The following is a 17,317-nucleotide window of genomic DNA, read 5'->3' as shown; positions in this document are numbered from 1 at the left end:
CCTTAGTGGGTTATCTGAGTGGGTCTCCATGTGGGTCTCCAGTCCATACTTGCAAACGAACTCCTTAAAGCATATGGGGCAGTGAAACACTTCATCAGCTTTCTCCAAGTCCCCCGGCTGCCCATCTTCCACCATCTTGGGAGGAAAGGAAAAAAGTGAAGTCATGAAGGAGGTCTCCCATACGGGTCTGCTTCAGAAGAGAAGCCCAATACTCAGTCCAGATCTACAGGGAGGCCACGGACCAGTCCTTCATCCATGCAGCAAATCCTCCCCGAACACTTCCATCCCCCACCTTCAACCCACTCATTCAGTCCAACCACGCTTAGGGAGCACCCAGCGTCTGACAGGGACAGAGAACAACAGGAGTCTCTAACGGCATAAGCTTCCCCTCCAGCCAGAGAAACCAAACAGCACAGAGCAACGAAACAAGCTCCTCACTTCGCGGGGCTCAGCGTGTGGGGCCCACAGAGGAAGTGCACACGGGGAATGCTTTCCTGCAGACACCTTGCAAAAACAGTGTCGGAAGACACAGGTTAAAAGCGTAGGATGTCTGCCAAGTCCCCAGACTGTGAGAATAAAGACTAGAGGTATTTCTGCCAGGAGTCCCATGGTTAGGCACAGCAGCACGGGTCGGTGAGGGGCGTGGTAGTGGTGGCAAGAACCTTTTTAGCAGGTGCTGGGTCTTCTTTCTCTGACTCAGCATCATGACTCAGTTTCCTCTTGGAGGGCAGCCGCCTACGCTTCAGTGGGGATGGGGGGGCCGTAGCTGTAGCACTGTTAGGGTCCTTCTCATGAATCTTCATATGTCTGGAAAGAAACACACACATACACACACACTGTGATTTGGCAAAAAAACGGAGTTGGTTGGTTTCTTCTAAATTTTTCGTATTTTTTGTATAATATGTTTAGGTGTTGGTTGAATCTTCTTTAAGATAGACACTACGATTTATACAGTGACCACTCTCTTTTTAAAGCCTTCTATGGGGGCACCTGGGTGGCTCAGTGGGTTAAAGCCTCTGCCTTCAGCTCAGGTCATGGTCCTGGGGTCCTGGGATTGAGCCCAACACTGGGCTCTCTGCTCAGCTGGGAGTCTGCTTCTCCCCTCTCTCTCTGCCTGCCTCTCTGCCTACTTGTGATCTTTATCAAATAAATAAATAAAAAAGAAATCTTAAAAAAAAAAAAAGAGTCACTGCTTACCTCTCATTCTCAAAAAAAAAAAAAAAAAAAAAAAAAAAGCCTTCTATGATCTCCCTGAAGCCCTCCACAAAGCTCTCACAGGTGCTATCCAAAAATGTCGCTCAACGCTTTGCTGTCTGTCGGAAGACATTCTGAATTTCACTGACACCAATGAGATGAAAAAACCATGTGATTGCCTCTTGTACGTATTCAGATGAGAGGTACTACTTCAGGACACACGACTCTACAGGATAAGGGATCCCCAGACACGGCCAGTTCACACATCAAGCGATCACTCTGCACTCGCCCCCAGAACCCACCTCGCACACGCCAGCACTACGTGCTCGCCCTCCTCTGCTTTCGGAGGAGGCACGCTGGGGGTCGAATCTGAGAAGTGCTAACGCAGCCCATGTCTGGAGTGAACCTGAAAGGCTTTCCGTGTTGTTCACGGTGTTACGCAGATTTACAGATGGTGCGAGGAGCGGGGGCAAGGCAATGAGTAGGCTGCACGTCGCGACCCTGACATCTGCAGGGCCAGGAACACACATGTGAGAAAGCATTACATACAGTCTGTCTGTCTGCTCCGCAAAGAGAGCTTAACGGGTGGCCTGATTTAAGTGGCCTTACTGGAAAGTTCTAAAGCAAACACCCTAAGAACACGGTCCCAAGGCCCATAAGGAGGGAGAGGTATTACAAAAAGACGGTCATTCTCAATTTCCTTCCTTTGTGACATAAAGGGTTTGGTTTTCCTAATGACAATCGTCATCACCATCATCTTTGGGGTTAAACTGTGCCAGATGTAGGAACAAAGTCTCAGTTTCTTAGAAAGAGCTCTTTCATTGGATTATCTCACTGGGGAAGCACATAGGAAAGGGGAGAGACTGCAAGGCATTCAGTCCCACTTCCAGAAAGAAGCGCAACTCAGCTCAGCTCCTTTAGAGGGGAAAGGCCAGGGATGACAAGGCTAAGAAGCCTGTAACTGGCGAGCAGGACAATTCAGGTGCGTGGGCCAATGGTGCAAAGAGATGGTTGAGGTAAGGCCTTTCCCCCCCAATAATCCTGCCCTGTGCTACCCACGGGTGTGCGGGGCTCAGACCCTGGGCATCTCCTATTCCATTCTACAGACATACTTTAGGAGGCAGAGGGCCCCCACGGCAGCCCTGACTATCCCTGCCCCGGCTCACAAAGCGCCAGCCCAGCAAAGCCACCACTAGGTGGGATGTGGCCTTGCCCTGGAGGGGGACGGGCCTCAGGCCAAACCTCTGTTCTCCGGGTTGGGGGGCTCGGGGTGGGGAGTTGGTGGTCAGTGTGGTGGAGCAGGAAAACCTAAAGGGAGAAAAATGGAAAAAAACCACAGAGAACCACCAAGCCCATGTCCACCTAATTTTTTGCTGAGATTATCAGGGAAGGGTCCTTTATTACTACTTCTTGGCCATCTAAAGCCCCAGGAAAGGTCTTGGGAACCAAGAGCCTTATTCTAAGTACCCCTTCTATTCCAAGTTGATTGGGATTTAGAGAACATGACTATCAGTGTTTAGAAGGAAAAAGGAAAAGGCTAGCAAGGTTGATTATTTATTGTATTCCATAGTTCAGTTTTAGAAATGTAAAAATAAAATGTTTTAAAGCACCTAAGAACCGAGGAAGTATGAAAAATACCATGGGATGTAAGTTAGACCAACTCCTCTCAACAAATCACTAAAACATTAAATGAAAGACAAATGCCTTCTCTACGGCCGACAGGTGGCCTGTGCCCATGAACACGAGGCCACAAACAACCTCAGAGAACACCGGAAATCCGAGACTGACAGTCAGAAGGGACTCACTCACTCAAGCTACACCTTTATTACCTAGTTCTGGGGTGTGTGTTGGAAGCGGTTTCCACAGAGCAGAGGATGAGGAAGGACAGCAGTGAGCACACAGCGAGGACCTGGTGGGGGTTTACGGGTCCTCATGCCCACTCTGCTGACGAGGCCACGGAAGAGGAGAGGCTGACACGCCTGGGCCCTCACAGCCAGGATGGACCCATGTGTGCCCACCGTTGCGTTTGGGCTCTCCCCCTAGACTGCCTCAAGCCAAGCCTTCGATCTGTGTTCTGGATCACTGGCAGGAACCTCAGGGCTCCAGCCCGACCCCGGACACTTCCTCTCCAATGACTATGGTCCAAGGCCTCGCACCTGGTACCAAGCTCTAGCCTGATGTCAAGAGAACGAAAGAGATCACTCTCCACCCCCAGTTCTGCCTCTGTCTTCTTTTGAAAATCTGGGGCTGCCCTTGAGCTGCATCGTTGCTAAAGGCAGGAAAAGGAGACCAGATCAAAGCAGTCTCAGAGGGCTTGGTAGCAAGCACGTCAATGCACTCTAGTTCTCCGGCCGAGCCCTTTGGAGCTTCAGGTTCAAAGCTCCAGCGTGCTGCTCACTTTTGGGGTTCAATCTCCGACTGGGAGTTCCAGTCTGTCCCTTCGGCAACATGGTGACCAACAGCTGCAGGTTCATGAACTCAACTCAGTCCAGAGTCCGGCTGCCAGGGTCTGGGAGCCGAAGCAGTTTCTGAAGCTGGATATGATGTGTAGTTGAGACATCGTCTAACCTGGCCCCTTCCCTTCTTCCCTGGGCTCCAACAGCAGGAGTGGCAACACTAACTGTCCACTTCCTCCCGAATGCTCACAGGAAGTGGGGCGTGCCACCAAAATGAGCGAGTAATGGCCTCTTCCCCCTCAGAGTGTGGCCAACGCAGATAGGAGGGCTGGCGGGGAGGGCAATTGTCTCTTCTTTAGAAGGCTTGCATCTGTTTTTCTCTCAGGTTTTATTTCAAGGACGAATGCTTCTCGTTTCTACATACCCTAAGCACCCGTACACTCCAGCGAGCCTCAGATCTGGCAGGGAGCTGAGACGCTAGCCAGCCTCCCCCCAGCACAGAAAGCCCCCAGCGCACCAGAGAGATCGGCATTTCATGATGCTCGAACACGTTTCCATTTTCAACGATGCTAATTATTAAAACCATCTTTTCCGTGTTGAGCCCAAAATCCCATCCTTCCTTTAAATGCGTATCTGTCCTCAGGGGCAATGTCGAATCAAGTCTACATTCTCTCCTAGAGGGCAGCTCTTCCATTAATTCAAAAGGACTATGGCGTTTCTCCGAAGTTTCTCTTCGCCGAGCTAGACAGCTCCAGCTCCTCCAGCCAGCCCCCTCAGGCTCTGCCAAATCATTCCCGTCATTCCTCACCTTGGGATGTGCCCCCGTGCGTGGCTCTCTCTTCGGCTATGCTGGATCAGAACGAGGTGCCATCTGGCTGCGGTCTGAGGGTACAGGGCACAGGACTGGGGTCACCACCTCTGCAGGTGGTGTAAACAGAGCTGGGGTTCCCGTGCGCGTGTTAAACGGTGATGTCACACCCTCAGCTCCAACTAAGATCCCCGTGACTTCTTTGCTCCAACAGCCACTGAGCCCCGTCTTCTCCACTCTACACTCGAGCCCTTTCCACCTTTTCATTTGCCAGACTGGCAGGGATGAGACATGAGCGATGAGACATGGTGCTGCTCTCATGCACTGTTGATGGGAGCAAAATGGAACGGACCTTTCTGCAACGCGGCTGAGCAACAGGGAGCAGGATTTTAAATATGTATGCCCTTTACTCCAGCAATTCCACTCCGAGGACTTGGTCTTGAAGATCAAGAGTTGAACAAATGGGCAGGGATTTATGCACAAGGACTGAGGTACCATGAGAACTCACGATGGGTACCCTGCAGAAACACCGACATGCAACGGCCACATAAACTGACCTCCCTCATCTCCGTCTTGCCCTGCTTCCCTACACCGCAGCCAGGCGGAGCTTCTAAAACACCGCTTACATCACACCACTCCCCTGCTTGTTAAATGTCTCTGACGGCTCCCTTCCTAGAACTAAGCTAGCCTAGCCTTGGCCTATTTCTCAGGCCTCATCTGTTGACACCCCATCCTGATCTCAAGGCCCTCTGAGACATACGAGTTCTCTGTGGGACAGAGGACCCAGAGCTGGTACATTTGCTGCTCCTGCCTCCGCTGCTCCATCCCAAATCCCTAGGGCTGGTGCCCGCCATTCAGACTCCATGACAAGCTTCCCACCATCTCACAGAGAGGCTCTCACGCCCATGACCCTGTTTCACCTTCCTCAAAGAACATACCAGAAACTGAAAATACAGTGTATTTCACTCATTTGACTGTTTCCTCAGCCTCAACCAAAAATAAGTTTCATCATAGCACTGGCCCTCGGTGGCACCTGGTAGGTGGTCGACGGCCAGATGCTGAATGGCCGGACTGACGGATGAAGGACGTGCAGAAAACCTGTTCACCTGCCATCTCTCTACAGCCATGTCCTCAGCCTCCAAGAAACCTCATGATTAATGCCCGTCCTAGGGTTTAATGTGGGGAAACTCGACAGGAGACTGTAAACACTGCTGTGGTAAAGGGAACTGAATGAAAACACACCAAAAAATGAATACTGAGGACCCATGCGAATTTCTCCCATTACTGGTACAAATCTGTGTTCGTATATTCAAAACTCCACCTATGTTCACAGTAAGCGGCTTTTGGCACAAAATTCTAGAACTTTCCTTCAGAGGCATGTCACTTCAGTCTTAGAAATCCTGCCACACCATGGCGTAAGGAAGGAATGTTATCAGAACTCTTTGAGGATTCAAGTGAAGTTTTCTCCTACTCATAACACCTGGGCTGGGGGCCTGGTGGTATCTGTTTGGCGGGGGCGGGGGGGGGGGGGGGAGGGGATAGGTCTCCATAGTAATGAACAAAACAAATAAAGTGGAAAAAAAATTCTAAATCCAAGTACTTTTTAGTACTGATAGGGGCCTACTTTGGATTTTGGCATGGATGCTGATTTTCAACTCAAATTTTCCTCTTGTCAATGTAATCCTTTATTTTCTAAAATGTAAAAAAGACCCAGTTTCGCTACAGGGGGCTGTTCTTAAGGACACTGAACACACCCCGGCTACACAAATACATCTTGTACAAGAGCTGAATGCCAGTCTAGTTACTCAGCAGAGACCCACCAACCCCCAAAGCATATCCTTTTCTTCCTCCCTGAACTTCCTCACCTCTAGCTCTCCACATACAGGAACTTCTGCTTACCTCTCTTTGGCATGTAAGTCTGCAGGTTTGGAAAGAAAGGCAACTCTTACCACTTGAGCACTGGCTCAAGAGAAGCAAGTGGGAATTCGGGCAGTCGACAAAGCAAATCTGGGTGAGACAACGGCGCAGAACAGAGACCATGTGATGGCGGTGAAGTCTGGGGGTGGCCTTGAGAAATGAGACGGTGCAGACCTACCCAGTTCTACCACCCGGGGAGACACACGTTCCCTAGACGACCTCACCTTCAGTTTCCAAATCTGTAAAACGGGGACCAAACTGCCAGTCTCAAGCTGCGGTCCTCCAACCAGGAGCCTGTCACGAATGCCAGTTCTCAGGCCTGCAGACTCAGAGACTCGAGGCCAGGGCCCAGCACGCTGGATTTCCACAGGCCCTCCAGGTGACACTCCTGCCTGCTCAGGTGGGAGACCCACCGCATCACAGCTCACTTCTTCAACTTTTCATCCTGGTCACAGGCTCGGTTAACCACCTGACTGGAATGTCGCCATTTTGGGGGATATGAGCATGACGCCACTCCCAGGCTCACACTGTAATATACCAGCAGACCCTGTACGAGTTTGTCGGGCACAGGTATGTAACCAAAATGGCGATGAAATTTAATATTCTCAAAATTACTTAGGGGGTCAGATCCTTTGGAAAACTTTCAACGAGTTTAAAGGATCACCCACCCAACGAGTTTACAGGATCACCCAACGAGTTTGAAGGCGCCCTCGTGTTCTGTTCTTAGCTAACACCGGCCATGTTCTTCCATAGCTACTTTACCCCGTTTACCCAAGCAGGTCAAAGTTCAGGCAAGATCTAGACCCTTCTGGTATTTGCTAACTTTTCCTGCTTAATTTCTTCACAGGTTTTATTAACCCAGGAGCTGAATTATTTGATCCTCTGAGCGAACGGCATTATAAGGAAGGTCACTCTTTCAGCACACAGGACACAAACCATACACAAACAGCACTCAGCCCTGCTTGGGGGGGCGGGGTGTGCGCCAAACTGAAGCTGACAGGCTCCGACAGGTTTCTGCAGCCTGATGATAGATCTAGCCCCATTCCTACCGGTGCTCACTTTGCTTTTCCAACAAGTCTTGTGATGGCCAAAAGAGGGAATGAATCAGATTAACAAGCACCACCGCTCCACAACCTACATCTCGGGCCAAAAAGAAGTCAGCCTCCAGAAAGATTCCTGTCCGTCTGTGTAACACACGTACAGGGAAGGGGTTTGGAGGCGGAGAGCCAGGAGTGATGCCTGCATGTCAGTCCAGGCCTATGCCAGCACTTGAGGGGCGGAGAGGGCAGTGAAGACAGAGGCGGACAAGGGGCCGGGGAGAGGCTGGCAAGGCTTCAAGCATCTGACTCCCAGTGTGGTTCCACCTCTGCGCTCAGAGCCACCTTCTAGTAATTCGGGTGTTGTTCAGGCTCAATCATGCTGATCCAGAAGGCAGGTCACGCCAGCTGTGCCTGGGTGTGGAGGAAGGTCTGACGACCACAACGGTGGATGTAAGCAGCCTCGCTGACTGAAGACAGCACTCTCGGAAAGCTCTAGAAGTCAGCGTGTGGTGAGGTGTGTGCCTCAGAGAGGTGTCTCCCCACCATCCCCAGGATGGCTGTGGGAACACCAACTGCAGATTGCTCCCAGAGCTCTCGGGATGCTTCTGCCCAAGCGCCCGGATACTGTACGACACCCCCAGCCCTGTTCCCACAGGTCAGCGACACTCCACGTCGTCTGACTTTAAAGACCATATCTCCCGTCAGCTTTTCTCCACAAGCTCCTCTTCCCCTACAAGATGGGGAGACACACCCCAAGGGTACAGAATGTCTCCCCTCCTGTGGACCATAGCCTGGCATGCTGGTGGTGCCGGCGGAGGCACAGATCAGACCAGGATGCCAAGTCAAAGAATCAGCTGGAAGTGTGGGGTACTAGGAGTCCTGGTCCCTGTTGCTCGTGAGAGCTGCCTTCGAAGCTTCTCCTTCTCCACTGCTCCTTGGCCCACAGCTGACTCCGGGGTACAATTCTGGCTGACCCCCATTCTGCCCTGCTGTCTCTGGGGTCCCCTGCCGTGGTGAAGGCACTTCCTTCTCTATCCTGCTCTCATGTAAAACCCCAGCACACACACTTCGTCCCTGATGGACAGAGCTGGGTTATGACGCCTTAGCAGCAGGGGTCCCTTGAAGGCCCCACTCTCCCTGTTGTCCTGTAGGGAGGAGAAAGTCAACCTTCTGGCTATTACAGTTCTTCCCCCCTACCTTCTGAACTGATCCTGGAGTACAACATTCTCCAGTTATTGATGGTTTACTTAGAAAACAGAGGGCCCTTCATGGCTCATTCTAAAGCTCCTTCCTCCTCTCCTGGTGTTCAAATACAGTGGAGGGGAGGCCTGGCTGCTGGCCCATGTCAATAAATATCAACCTTTGCAAAAGCTTTATTCTAGACCCTGTTCCTAGACATGTTCTTTGGATCGGTACACCTTATACCCTCTTGCACTTTTTCTTTCCTTTGCCTGCCCTTGTTTTGCTAAAGTAATTTGCCAGAACACTCTCCGTACGTTATCTGGCTCCCTGGATACCTGTGTACAATACCCACAAAGACACACAGTACGCATTTCCCTATAAAATCACAGATTCCTAAATAACAAACAAAAGACCTCAGAGGTTCAATGTGTTGACCTCTCTGACCCACAGCGAACTCTCATTCACGCAGAGCTAAAATTGGCCTGCCTGGGCTGTCCCTGTGCTAAACCAGGACACGGTAAGTAGAACATTACCACTTTCCCACCTGATGGTCCCTTAGATCTTTCCAGGCGGCCACGTTTTGTAAAATGGACTCTTCCCCTTGTCTGGGCTAACCGCCCTCCGTTTCTTCAACCCTCCTAGACAGCCCAAGGCCCCAAACCCAGGAGAAACTCCTGGAGCTGCAGCTTTCGGTGACGGAGCCCACCGGAAGTTGACATTCCGGAAGTGCAGCCCAGAGCCATTAGCTCTGAGGGAAGCAATCAGCACCACCTCGACCCCAGCGGACGGCAGAGTATCTACAGTCAAGCCAATCCCCAGTCCTGACCGCCACGGCAGACTGGAAAGGTGGTCCCCCAGACCCTTTCCTCACTTCAGCCCCGAAGGGAGTTGGCTTTAGCTTGCTTTCTTAAAGACAGTAGCACCTAGTTACTCACATCCTTTTTCTTTCCGCAGAGGAGGAAGAGATGACTATCTCTACAGTAAGGCAGTGCCAACTCACTGCTGGCTACTCCTCAGCCTCTTCCAAAAGAGGAACAGGAAACGCTCAGGCTGAGCTGGTCATGATGGCCTGCCACATGCCACAGAGGGAAATGGAAGGTGTGGGTGCTGGGTGCAGAGAAGGGGCACGGGCAAAAGGAAAGCCGCCATCACTATGGGGACGCCACACTGTATTCTTCAGGGGCAAAGGAGACACAGCCAGGAAGGAAAGGGAGACCGGTCATGTGTCCGATGTGAGAGGGGAAAAAAAGATGAACACAAATGAATTAAAAAAAAAAAAAAAGATCGCCTGCTAAAACCCAGTCCCCTTCTCTTTGAGGGCATTGGTTCCCAACCCCCTTGTACCTCCAACGGGATGGATGTGGTACACACGGGCCTGTGCTCGCCCAAGGGGACCTGAATCCCCAAACGATGGGCTGCAGGGGAGAGTGGGACACCACTCTACCCACAGGAGCCCGGGAAGAGAGAGCCAGGATTTTCTTCCAATCTCAGCTGCACCTGTAGCATGGTGGACCTCCGTCTTCCCACCTGTAAACCTGCAACAGTCCTCTCCAATGAGCGGGGTTACATAAGCACGAAGAGTAAGGACTAAGGGCTGACACTACATACTGATACCTCTTATGCAACCGAATCTGGTGTAAAGCAACACAAAATCTCTCCTGACTGAAGACCAACAAGCTCTCTACCAGCCCTAAGCCCCGCAGGCAGCCAGCAGCAAGGCCCTCTGGCACACACTCATGCCCACGGCGGTGAGCAGGGCTTCGCTGTGATAAGGACCTCTGCTAAGCTTCCTGGGCTGCCTGCTTACTTTTTAGTGGGGGCTGGGGGCGGCGGGAGACAGAATTTGCTGCTAATCACCTTCCTTAACAAATCAGAAAAACGTTGACAGTGAGTGGGCACGTTGTGATGTTTGCTAGCACCGGCTTGTTCAGCCCAAACAGGTCCGACAGGTTGAATATTTAAACAAAGGTGGAAAAATGCAAGGTATAAAGCATGAGGTGAAGAGCTGCGGGCTTAAGTTTGTGATCTAATGCTGGCAGGCAGGCTCACTCTCCTCCCCTTCCTCCGTTTGCTACTTCGATAGTACAGGACTAAGGGGGATACAGGCTCAGGATCTGTTCGAAGTTGCAGGGACATGGGCAGAGGGCAGGGTGGGAGAGGAGGAGGGCGTGCGGCGGGGTCTGGAGCAGGGGCGGGCCCTCGATCCTCATCTACCCCAGCAAACACATACCTTACCTTCTGTGACCTAATTTCTAGCTCTCACGACTGCCACGCCGTTCAAGTGTGGGCAAGCGCGGATGCTCCAGATACTGATGCCGTGAATCCGCCGCTCTTACCTGGTGCAACTGAGCTTTCGGAGTATTTCAACAAGATACATCAAAAATACCATGGTGCTGGGGCACCCGGGTGGCTCAGTTGTTAAGCAGCTGCCTTGGGCTCGGGTCATGATCCCAGGGTTCTGGGATCGAGCCCCGCATCAGGCTCCCTGCTCAGTGGGAAGCCTGCTTCTCCCTGTCCCACTCCCCCTGCTGTGTTCCTCTCTCTCTCGATAGGTGTCTCTCTGTCAAATAAATAAATAAATAAAATCTTAAAAGGAAAAAAAAAAAAACAAACCATGGTGCTTGCATTTGAAAGAAACTTCTTTTGTGTCTGCTCCAATCTCCAAAAACAAATACCACCTCAGCCAAAAGAGGAGCAAACCTAAATTATGAGCATTAGCATCCCGGGGGCTAAATGATGAAGAACTCCTTCATGATGAAGCAGATTGTAAATGTGAGAAACGGTGATGGAATGGAAAGGCTTTCACATCCCCGCACCTGCAGACTTCTGGTCTGCCCTCTTTGGTGTAACTGAACTTGACCTGGTCCTCAGGAGGAAAATGCTGAATAAAATATGGGCACAAGCAGCAAGGCCATTTTTCAATTATCATTTCAAAAAAGTAAGCTATGTCCACTGTTAGGGGTACTAGGAAAGAAAAAACAAATACAAAGTAGAAGGGAAAATGTTTTAGAGAACATCAAAACATAAAACGGGCTTCGCGAGAGACTTATCAACTGAAATGGGTCAACTTTCAGCTTTGCTCTTTTCTTATGCTTTTTACTTTTTCTGAAAAATGAAATTTTGTGACCAATCACTCTGACCTGTTCTTTTTCTCTTAGTGGTAGCTTTCTGCTATTTGCAGATTTCTACTTTTTTTTTTTTTAGATTTTTTTTTTAAATTTATCTATTTGACAGACAGAGATCACAAGTAGGCCGAGAGGAAGGCAGAGAGAGAGGAGAAAGCAGGCTCCCCTTGGAGCAGAGAGCCCAACGTGGGGCTCAATCCCAGGACCCTGAGATCATGACCAGAGCTGAAGGCAGAGGCTTAACCCACTGGACCACCCAAGCGCCCCTATTTGCAGATTTCTAAAATGTAAAAGTAAGAATTCAGAAAAGAATCACAGGCTCTCATCAAATAGTATAAATGCAAATCCACACGTGAAAGAGAACAGCACCTCAAAACAAGCAATCCCCCGTCCCCCATCCAGAAAGAAGGGTTTGACTAATAATGAGGATTTTCAGAAAAGAAAATTCAGGCCTATGGCACACAGCTTGTCTACAAAATACCTCTTTCAGACTGCCAGGTTCTTAGATGGCAGCTTAGGGCACCCTTGTGGTTGAAGGTCACAGTCTCCTTTCTCAGTTTTGTAAACACATGTGCTTATGAGTACGCAGAAAGAACTGGGGGGTTAAGTGTCTCAAGAGAGAAGGGAAAGGAAGGGAACCACAATTTGCCGAACATTTATGTAAGCCAGGGGCCTGGGTGTGTATTACAGCCTTTATCACTCATGCTGTCAAACTCTTGGGAGCAGAACGCTGCTCCATTACCGATGAAGGAACGGGACGCTCCAGCATCCCTTATCGGCATCGGCCAGAGAGGAAGGAAGAGCTCTCAGAGGACACACAGAGAGGCTGCCTTTACACAAACCACTACTGCATTTAAAATACAGACACACAGGTTTCACTTTCAGCTGATGAGATGTAAAGAGAAGGCAAAGAGCGTTTAAATATAATCACACAATAAACTCACTTGGTGAAAGCTTAATAATGCTACTGGGGGAAACTAGGAAGTCAGACAACTTGCTGTGATACACAGATTTGTCAATGCTGACGCTCAGGGGGAAAATCCTGGGCCTTTTAATGATGTGGACTCTCAAAGAGAATGAAAACCATATTAAGAGGCATGTTCACGGAATGAAGTATGACATTTATATGATGGGTTTTTTTTTCCTAGTTAAAAAGAAAAAAGTGGCAACTCTGTTAAAGAAAAGCTTTCTAAGGGCGCCTGGGTGGCTCAGTGGGTTAAGTGTCTGACTTTGGCTCAGGTCATGATCTCAGGGTCCTGGGATCGAGTTCCACATCGGGCTCCCTGCTCAGCGGGGAGCCTGCTTCCCACCCCACTGCCTGTCTCTCTGCCTACTTTTGATATCTCTGTGTCAAATAAATTTTAAAAATCTTTAATAAAAAAAGAAATGAAAAGCTAAGACTGTACTTGAAATCTGACTATTTCAGTATCTACTGTACTAAGAAAGATGAGAACTGCCTCAATACCAAGTACAACCATCACGAAACCACCAGCTAGTCACCGAACACCACTAAATCTATGCAGTCCTGAGTCCAGCAATACCACATGTTCCCATCGCACTGACTGCACACACACCATGAAACTCCCTACAAACCCCTCAACCACCTTTAAGAGCTGCACGCATGGTCACAGGACATTTACCATCTTCTAAGTGCAACCCAATGTGTTAAGGTTTCTGCGAGTCACCTAAAGAGATTTTCTTCTGATTTGTCTTTCCCTCCAGGGAAAGATACTTAAGTTGTAGATAACCAAAACTTCATTATATAATCATTTCTTCCTTCTTTCCCTCCCTCCCTGCTTCCTTCTTAGGGAAGGGGGAGGGACAGAAAGAGACTCTTAAGCAGGTTCTACGCCCAGTGCGGAGCCCGACATGTGGCTCCATCCCTTAACCCCAAAAGATCACAATTTGAGCCAAAATCAGGAGTTGATTGCTCAAATGACAGGGCCACCCAGTTGCCCCATTTCCTCCTTTTTAGTAGGAAAAAAATGCACATAGTCCTGAGTAGGGTGACCCACAGATTTTTATCCTCTGAATTACTTCCTCCCATGGGACCTGATACCTTTCTTCCTTCACAGCAATACATCAGGGAAGTGTGTACCTGGTGATTTAGACTTGTTTCAAGATGTGCCTAGCTGAACCTGAGCGCCCACCCCGACTCTGGAGAAACAGCAAGTCCCAAAACTAGTTCTAGGTCATCCTCAGAAACTCATTATTACCATGAGCGAAGTTCACAGGGACCTTCCCCTTGCTGGGCTCTGAGGGTAAAGAAGGGACTGTCCCCTTCCAAGACACTGTCCGACCCCTGCTCCTTCTGTCCTCCACTGCTGGCCACCTGTTCAGATACCCAAGTTCACTTGTGCATGCCAAGGGCTGGCTCCGCCTAAGCATCTGAGAGTAGTGAGCTAAATTCAGAGCCTCTGTGGTCTCATTTGTCATGGAGCAGGTCACATTTCTGCACAGTGAACGTTTTCTTCCAGCATAATAGGAACACATAAGCCTCTGTTCCTGAAGACTGCTGTCCAGTGGCATCCTCAGGGTCTGTCTCCTGTACTTAGCAACAGAAAAAGTCATGCCTGCTGCAGTAGGAAAGAAAGCCCATGCCAGACAACTAGATGACGTTCCTGGGATTTCCCTGCCTCATGCTCACCCTTCCGCGACACGGCCGAAAGGAGCACACAATCCTGCTCTTTGAAGAATGAATGGCGAAGCCACTTAGGAAAGCCTGCTCCTGCCACGGTGTCTGGTGTGTCTGAAACGCAACACGCACTCCACAACTCTCTTTGTAAGCTTAAAGGTCCATAGTTTGTAAAATGAGGAGCAAAGTGGAAATTAATTTCCTATTTTCCCAAGGCAATTATGGAGGGGCAAAAGACAGACACCCATCTCAGAGGTAAGATTTCTTCCAAAGGAGATCCATTTCAATCTTCTCTTTCAAATATCATCACTTCTTCATAGCTCTGAAGTCCAGCACTTTCTGGAAAGTTTTGCTAATTGCAAAGCTCAATGCCCTTTTTCCTACATTGAGCTCTCCCAGCAGGCATGCTCTGGCTCAGTTTCCCAAGTTTGTTTTGGAAGACAAGCACTGTTCAATCCAAATTTTCAACGTGGGAGCAACTGATAAAGAGTTCTGGGAAGTTAAAAGCTGGAGGCACAGTGATGTTTCCGTGATACATGTTTTGCACTTGATGAAGCATATTATTCTGCCCGAGAACTCGGCTGCGGTCAGAGTGGTTTGGGATGAAAGATTTCCAAAACTCAAAAACACGAGAGTCTGCAGACAGGGAAGTGGCAGCCTGAACAACTGTACCAGGTCTGCTAAGAGATTGAGAAGTCCTTCTTGCCTGGGTGCTGAGGGTCCTCTCCTACCACTAAGATAAAGAAAACTAGACAAAAGGACTCAGTCCCCTTATAAACAGAGAAAACTACTGTATCCTCATCTGATGACTCTCCACGCAAGGAAAGAAACGGAGTTGCTTCACAAAGTGTGTGGCGACGGAGTACCTCAACATCAGTTAAGAACCACCTGAAATTGAAAAAGATCTAGTTCCTGGGGTCTGGGTTGCAAGAGGTTCACAGCCAACAGGAGTGTGGGGGCGGAGCCCAGATAGGCCCCCCACAGCATGCTGCTCAGGAAGGCAGGGCTTATCTGGAAGAACGTGCCAGTGAACCCAGAGATAACCATCACCTCTGCATGTGCACAGGCCCTTCCCAGTAGCAGGGCTGGGCAGGACGCCCGAGGAAGGTCACCTGTGTGTTCCTAAGTGACACTGGGTGCCACACCAGCCTTGTGGAATCAAGCCTTGGGGAAATGGCTCTGGAGAGCCACACCACAGGGATCTGCACCCCTCGGGGGAGAGAGGGAAGATCAGTGCCTGAAACGAAGGGAGGGGTGGGGCATGTATGCTCCCCGGACACACGGGGTCTCTGGTCACCGCCCCCCCAAACGCCGCCCCTGGGGAGCTCCCGGCTCTCCTGATCCCAGCTGGTGCCACAGACCTGGGAAAGCAGAAGCAGCAGCAGCAGAAGAAAAATGAGAAAGGAGAAAGGAAAGAACTTCCATCTTGAGCAGCAAACTCACAGTCGACCAGCTTCCTTCCATGCTCTGAAAACCCGGAGAGGACGCAGCTCATCGAACTTGGGTTTTCACAGTTCTTTCTAACTCCTGCACACACACGTCCCCGGGGCCGCTTCGGCCCCTGATTAATGAAACACAGGCATGTGCTTAGGAGGGATCGCAGCTCACCATTTGAGTCTCAGGTTCTGGAACAGATCCACTGGGACAAATAAATCTAACTCCACTCTCTATAGTACATTTCTGTAGGTGTTTTCACATTTTTATAATTTTTTTTTTCCAAAAGTACAGTTTTACCAACAAATGAAGGTGGTAATGACTGTGAATGATGACCAAAAACTGAATGCTCTTTCAACTCATTATTTGCAATTTTGCAGAAAAGGCCAAGTCAACGTCGTGTGATAAACTCAAACATCTTCATGGCTCTTCAGACGACCAGACTGAGTATAGCAAAAAGAAAACAAAAGTAAAAGCAACCTCTTGATTTATTTTCTGGTATTAGAGAAATGTTTCCTTGGTATACTGTCCCTCAATGGCACATATAATAGTAATATTGGTGACCGCTGATTTAACATTCTCCAAAGTGCTTCACATGTATTAATTCATGAACCCCCGCCATGCTGCCACAACACTGACCAGAGAGCACTTCTTCCTTCAGATGAAGTAGCTGAGACACAAGAGAGGTCAAACAACTTCTCTAAGGTCACACAGCTCAGAGTATCACAAGGGTGCTTTTAGCGCCAACAATACAAAGTCAGAAACACCCCCCCTCAAAGAAACTTTTGCAAGTTTCCTCATCTGCAAAATGGGATAATAATTCCCGAAACCTTAGAGGCAGAGCCCATAAAAATAAACAGATGTCAATAAGGAAACAGGAGATGTGAACAACATATCAACCAGCTCGACCTCAAAGCACCTCTAGAGAACATGCCAATGGCAGCAGCTCACACATTATTCTCCAACAAACATGGGACGTCCTCCAGGACATGCCATATGCTCGGCCATAAAACAAGCTCCCAGAAATTTCAAAGGACTGAAATCATACAAAGTATGTTCCCTAACTATGACAAAATGATATTGGAAATTAACAGTAGCAAGACATTTGGGAATTCACAAATACGCAGAAAGTGAACAACACAGTCTGAAATAACCAGTGGGTCAAAGAAGTCACACAGGAAATAAGAAAATACTCTGAGAAAAATAAACAAGAAAACACAACATACAAAAATTTATAGGCTGCAACTAAAGCAAATGCCTCAAAGGAGATTTCTAGCTGTAAACACCTATAGTACGAAAAAAGTTCTCCAATCAATATCCTCACCTTCTGCCTTAAAAAGCTGGAGAAAGAACAGCAAGCTAACCCTAAAGCAAGTAGAAGGAGGGAAATAATAACGTAGAGTGGGAAATTAATGAAACAGCAGAAAACCCAACAGAGAAAAACCTACAAAACCAAACACTGTTTCTTTGAAAATATCAATAAAACTAACAAATGTTTAGCTAGACTGCCTGAGGGAAAAATAAAGAAGATTCAAATGATTACCGTCAGGAATCAAAGAGGGGCCAGAACTACTCACCATGAGACA

The 17,317-nt window shown here is 49.1% G+C and overlaps 1 protein-coding gene across 7 annotated transcripts in view; it reads right to left on the bottom strand.

The window, feature by feature from the left end:
* The window catches only part of RREB1 (ras responsive element binding protein 1), a 126,980-nt gene that overhangs the window by 34,428 nt on the left and 75,235 nt on the right, over positions 1-17,317 (bottom strand). For all 7 annotated transcript variants that reach the window (XM_032861515.1, XM_032861517.1, XM_032861514.1 and 4 more), the window contains 2 exons: positions 663-807; positions 2-135 (listed from right to left, as the gene is read on the bottom strand). In XM_032861515.1, coding sequence (XP_032717406.1) covers positions 2-135; positions 663-807 — 279 coding nt within the window. The remainder of the gene's footprint in view (position 1; positions 136-662; positions 808-17,317) is intronic.

This window comes from Lontra canadensis, unplaced genomic scaffold (assembly GCF_010015895.1).
Source record: "Lontra canadensis isolate GAN:19392208 unplaced genomic scaffold, GSC_riverotter_1.0 scaffold21, whole genome shotgun sequence".
Lineage (NCBI taxonomy): Eukaryota > Metazoa > Chordata > Mammalia > Carnivora > Mustelidae > Lontra > Lontra canadensis.
The sequence above is the reverse complement of the archived record's forward strand: the minus strand, read 5'-3'. Positions and strand labels throughout refer to the sequence as shown.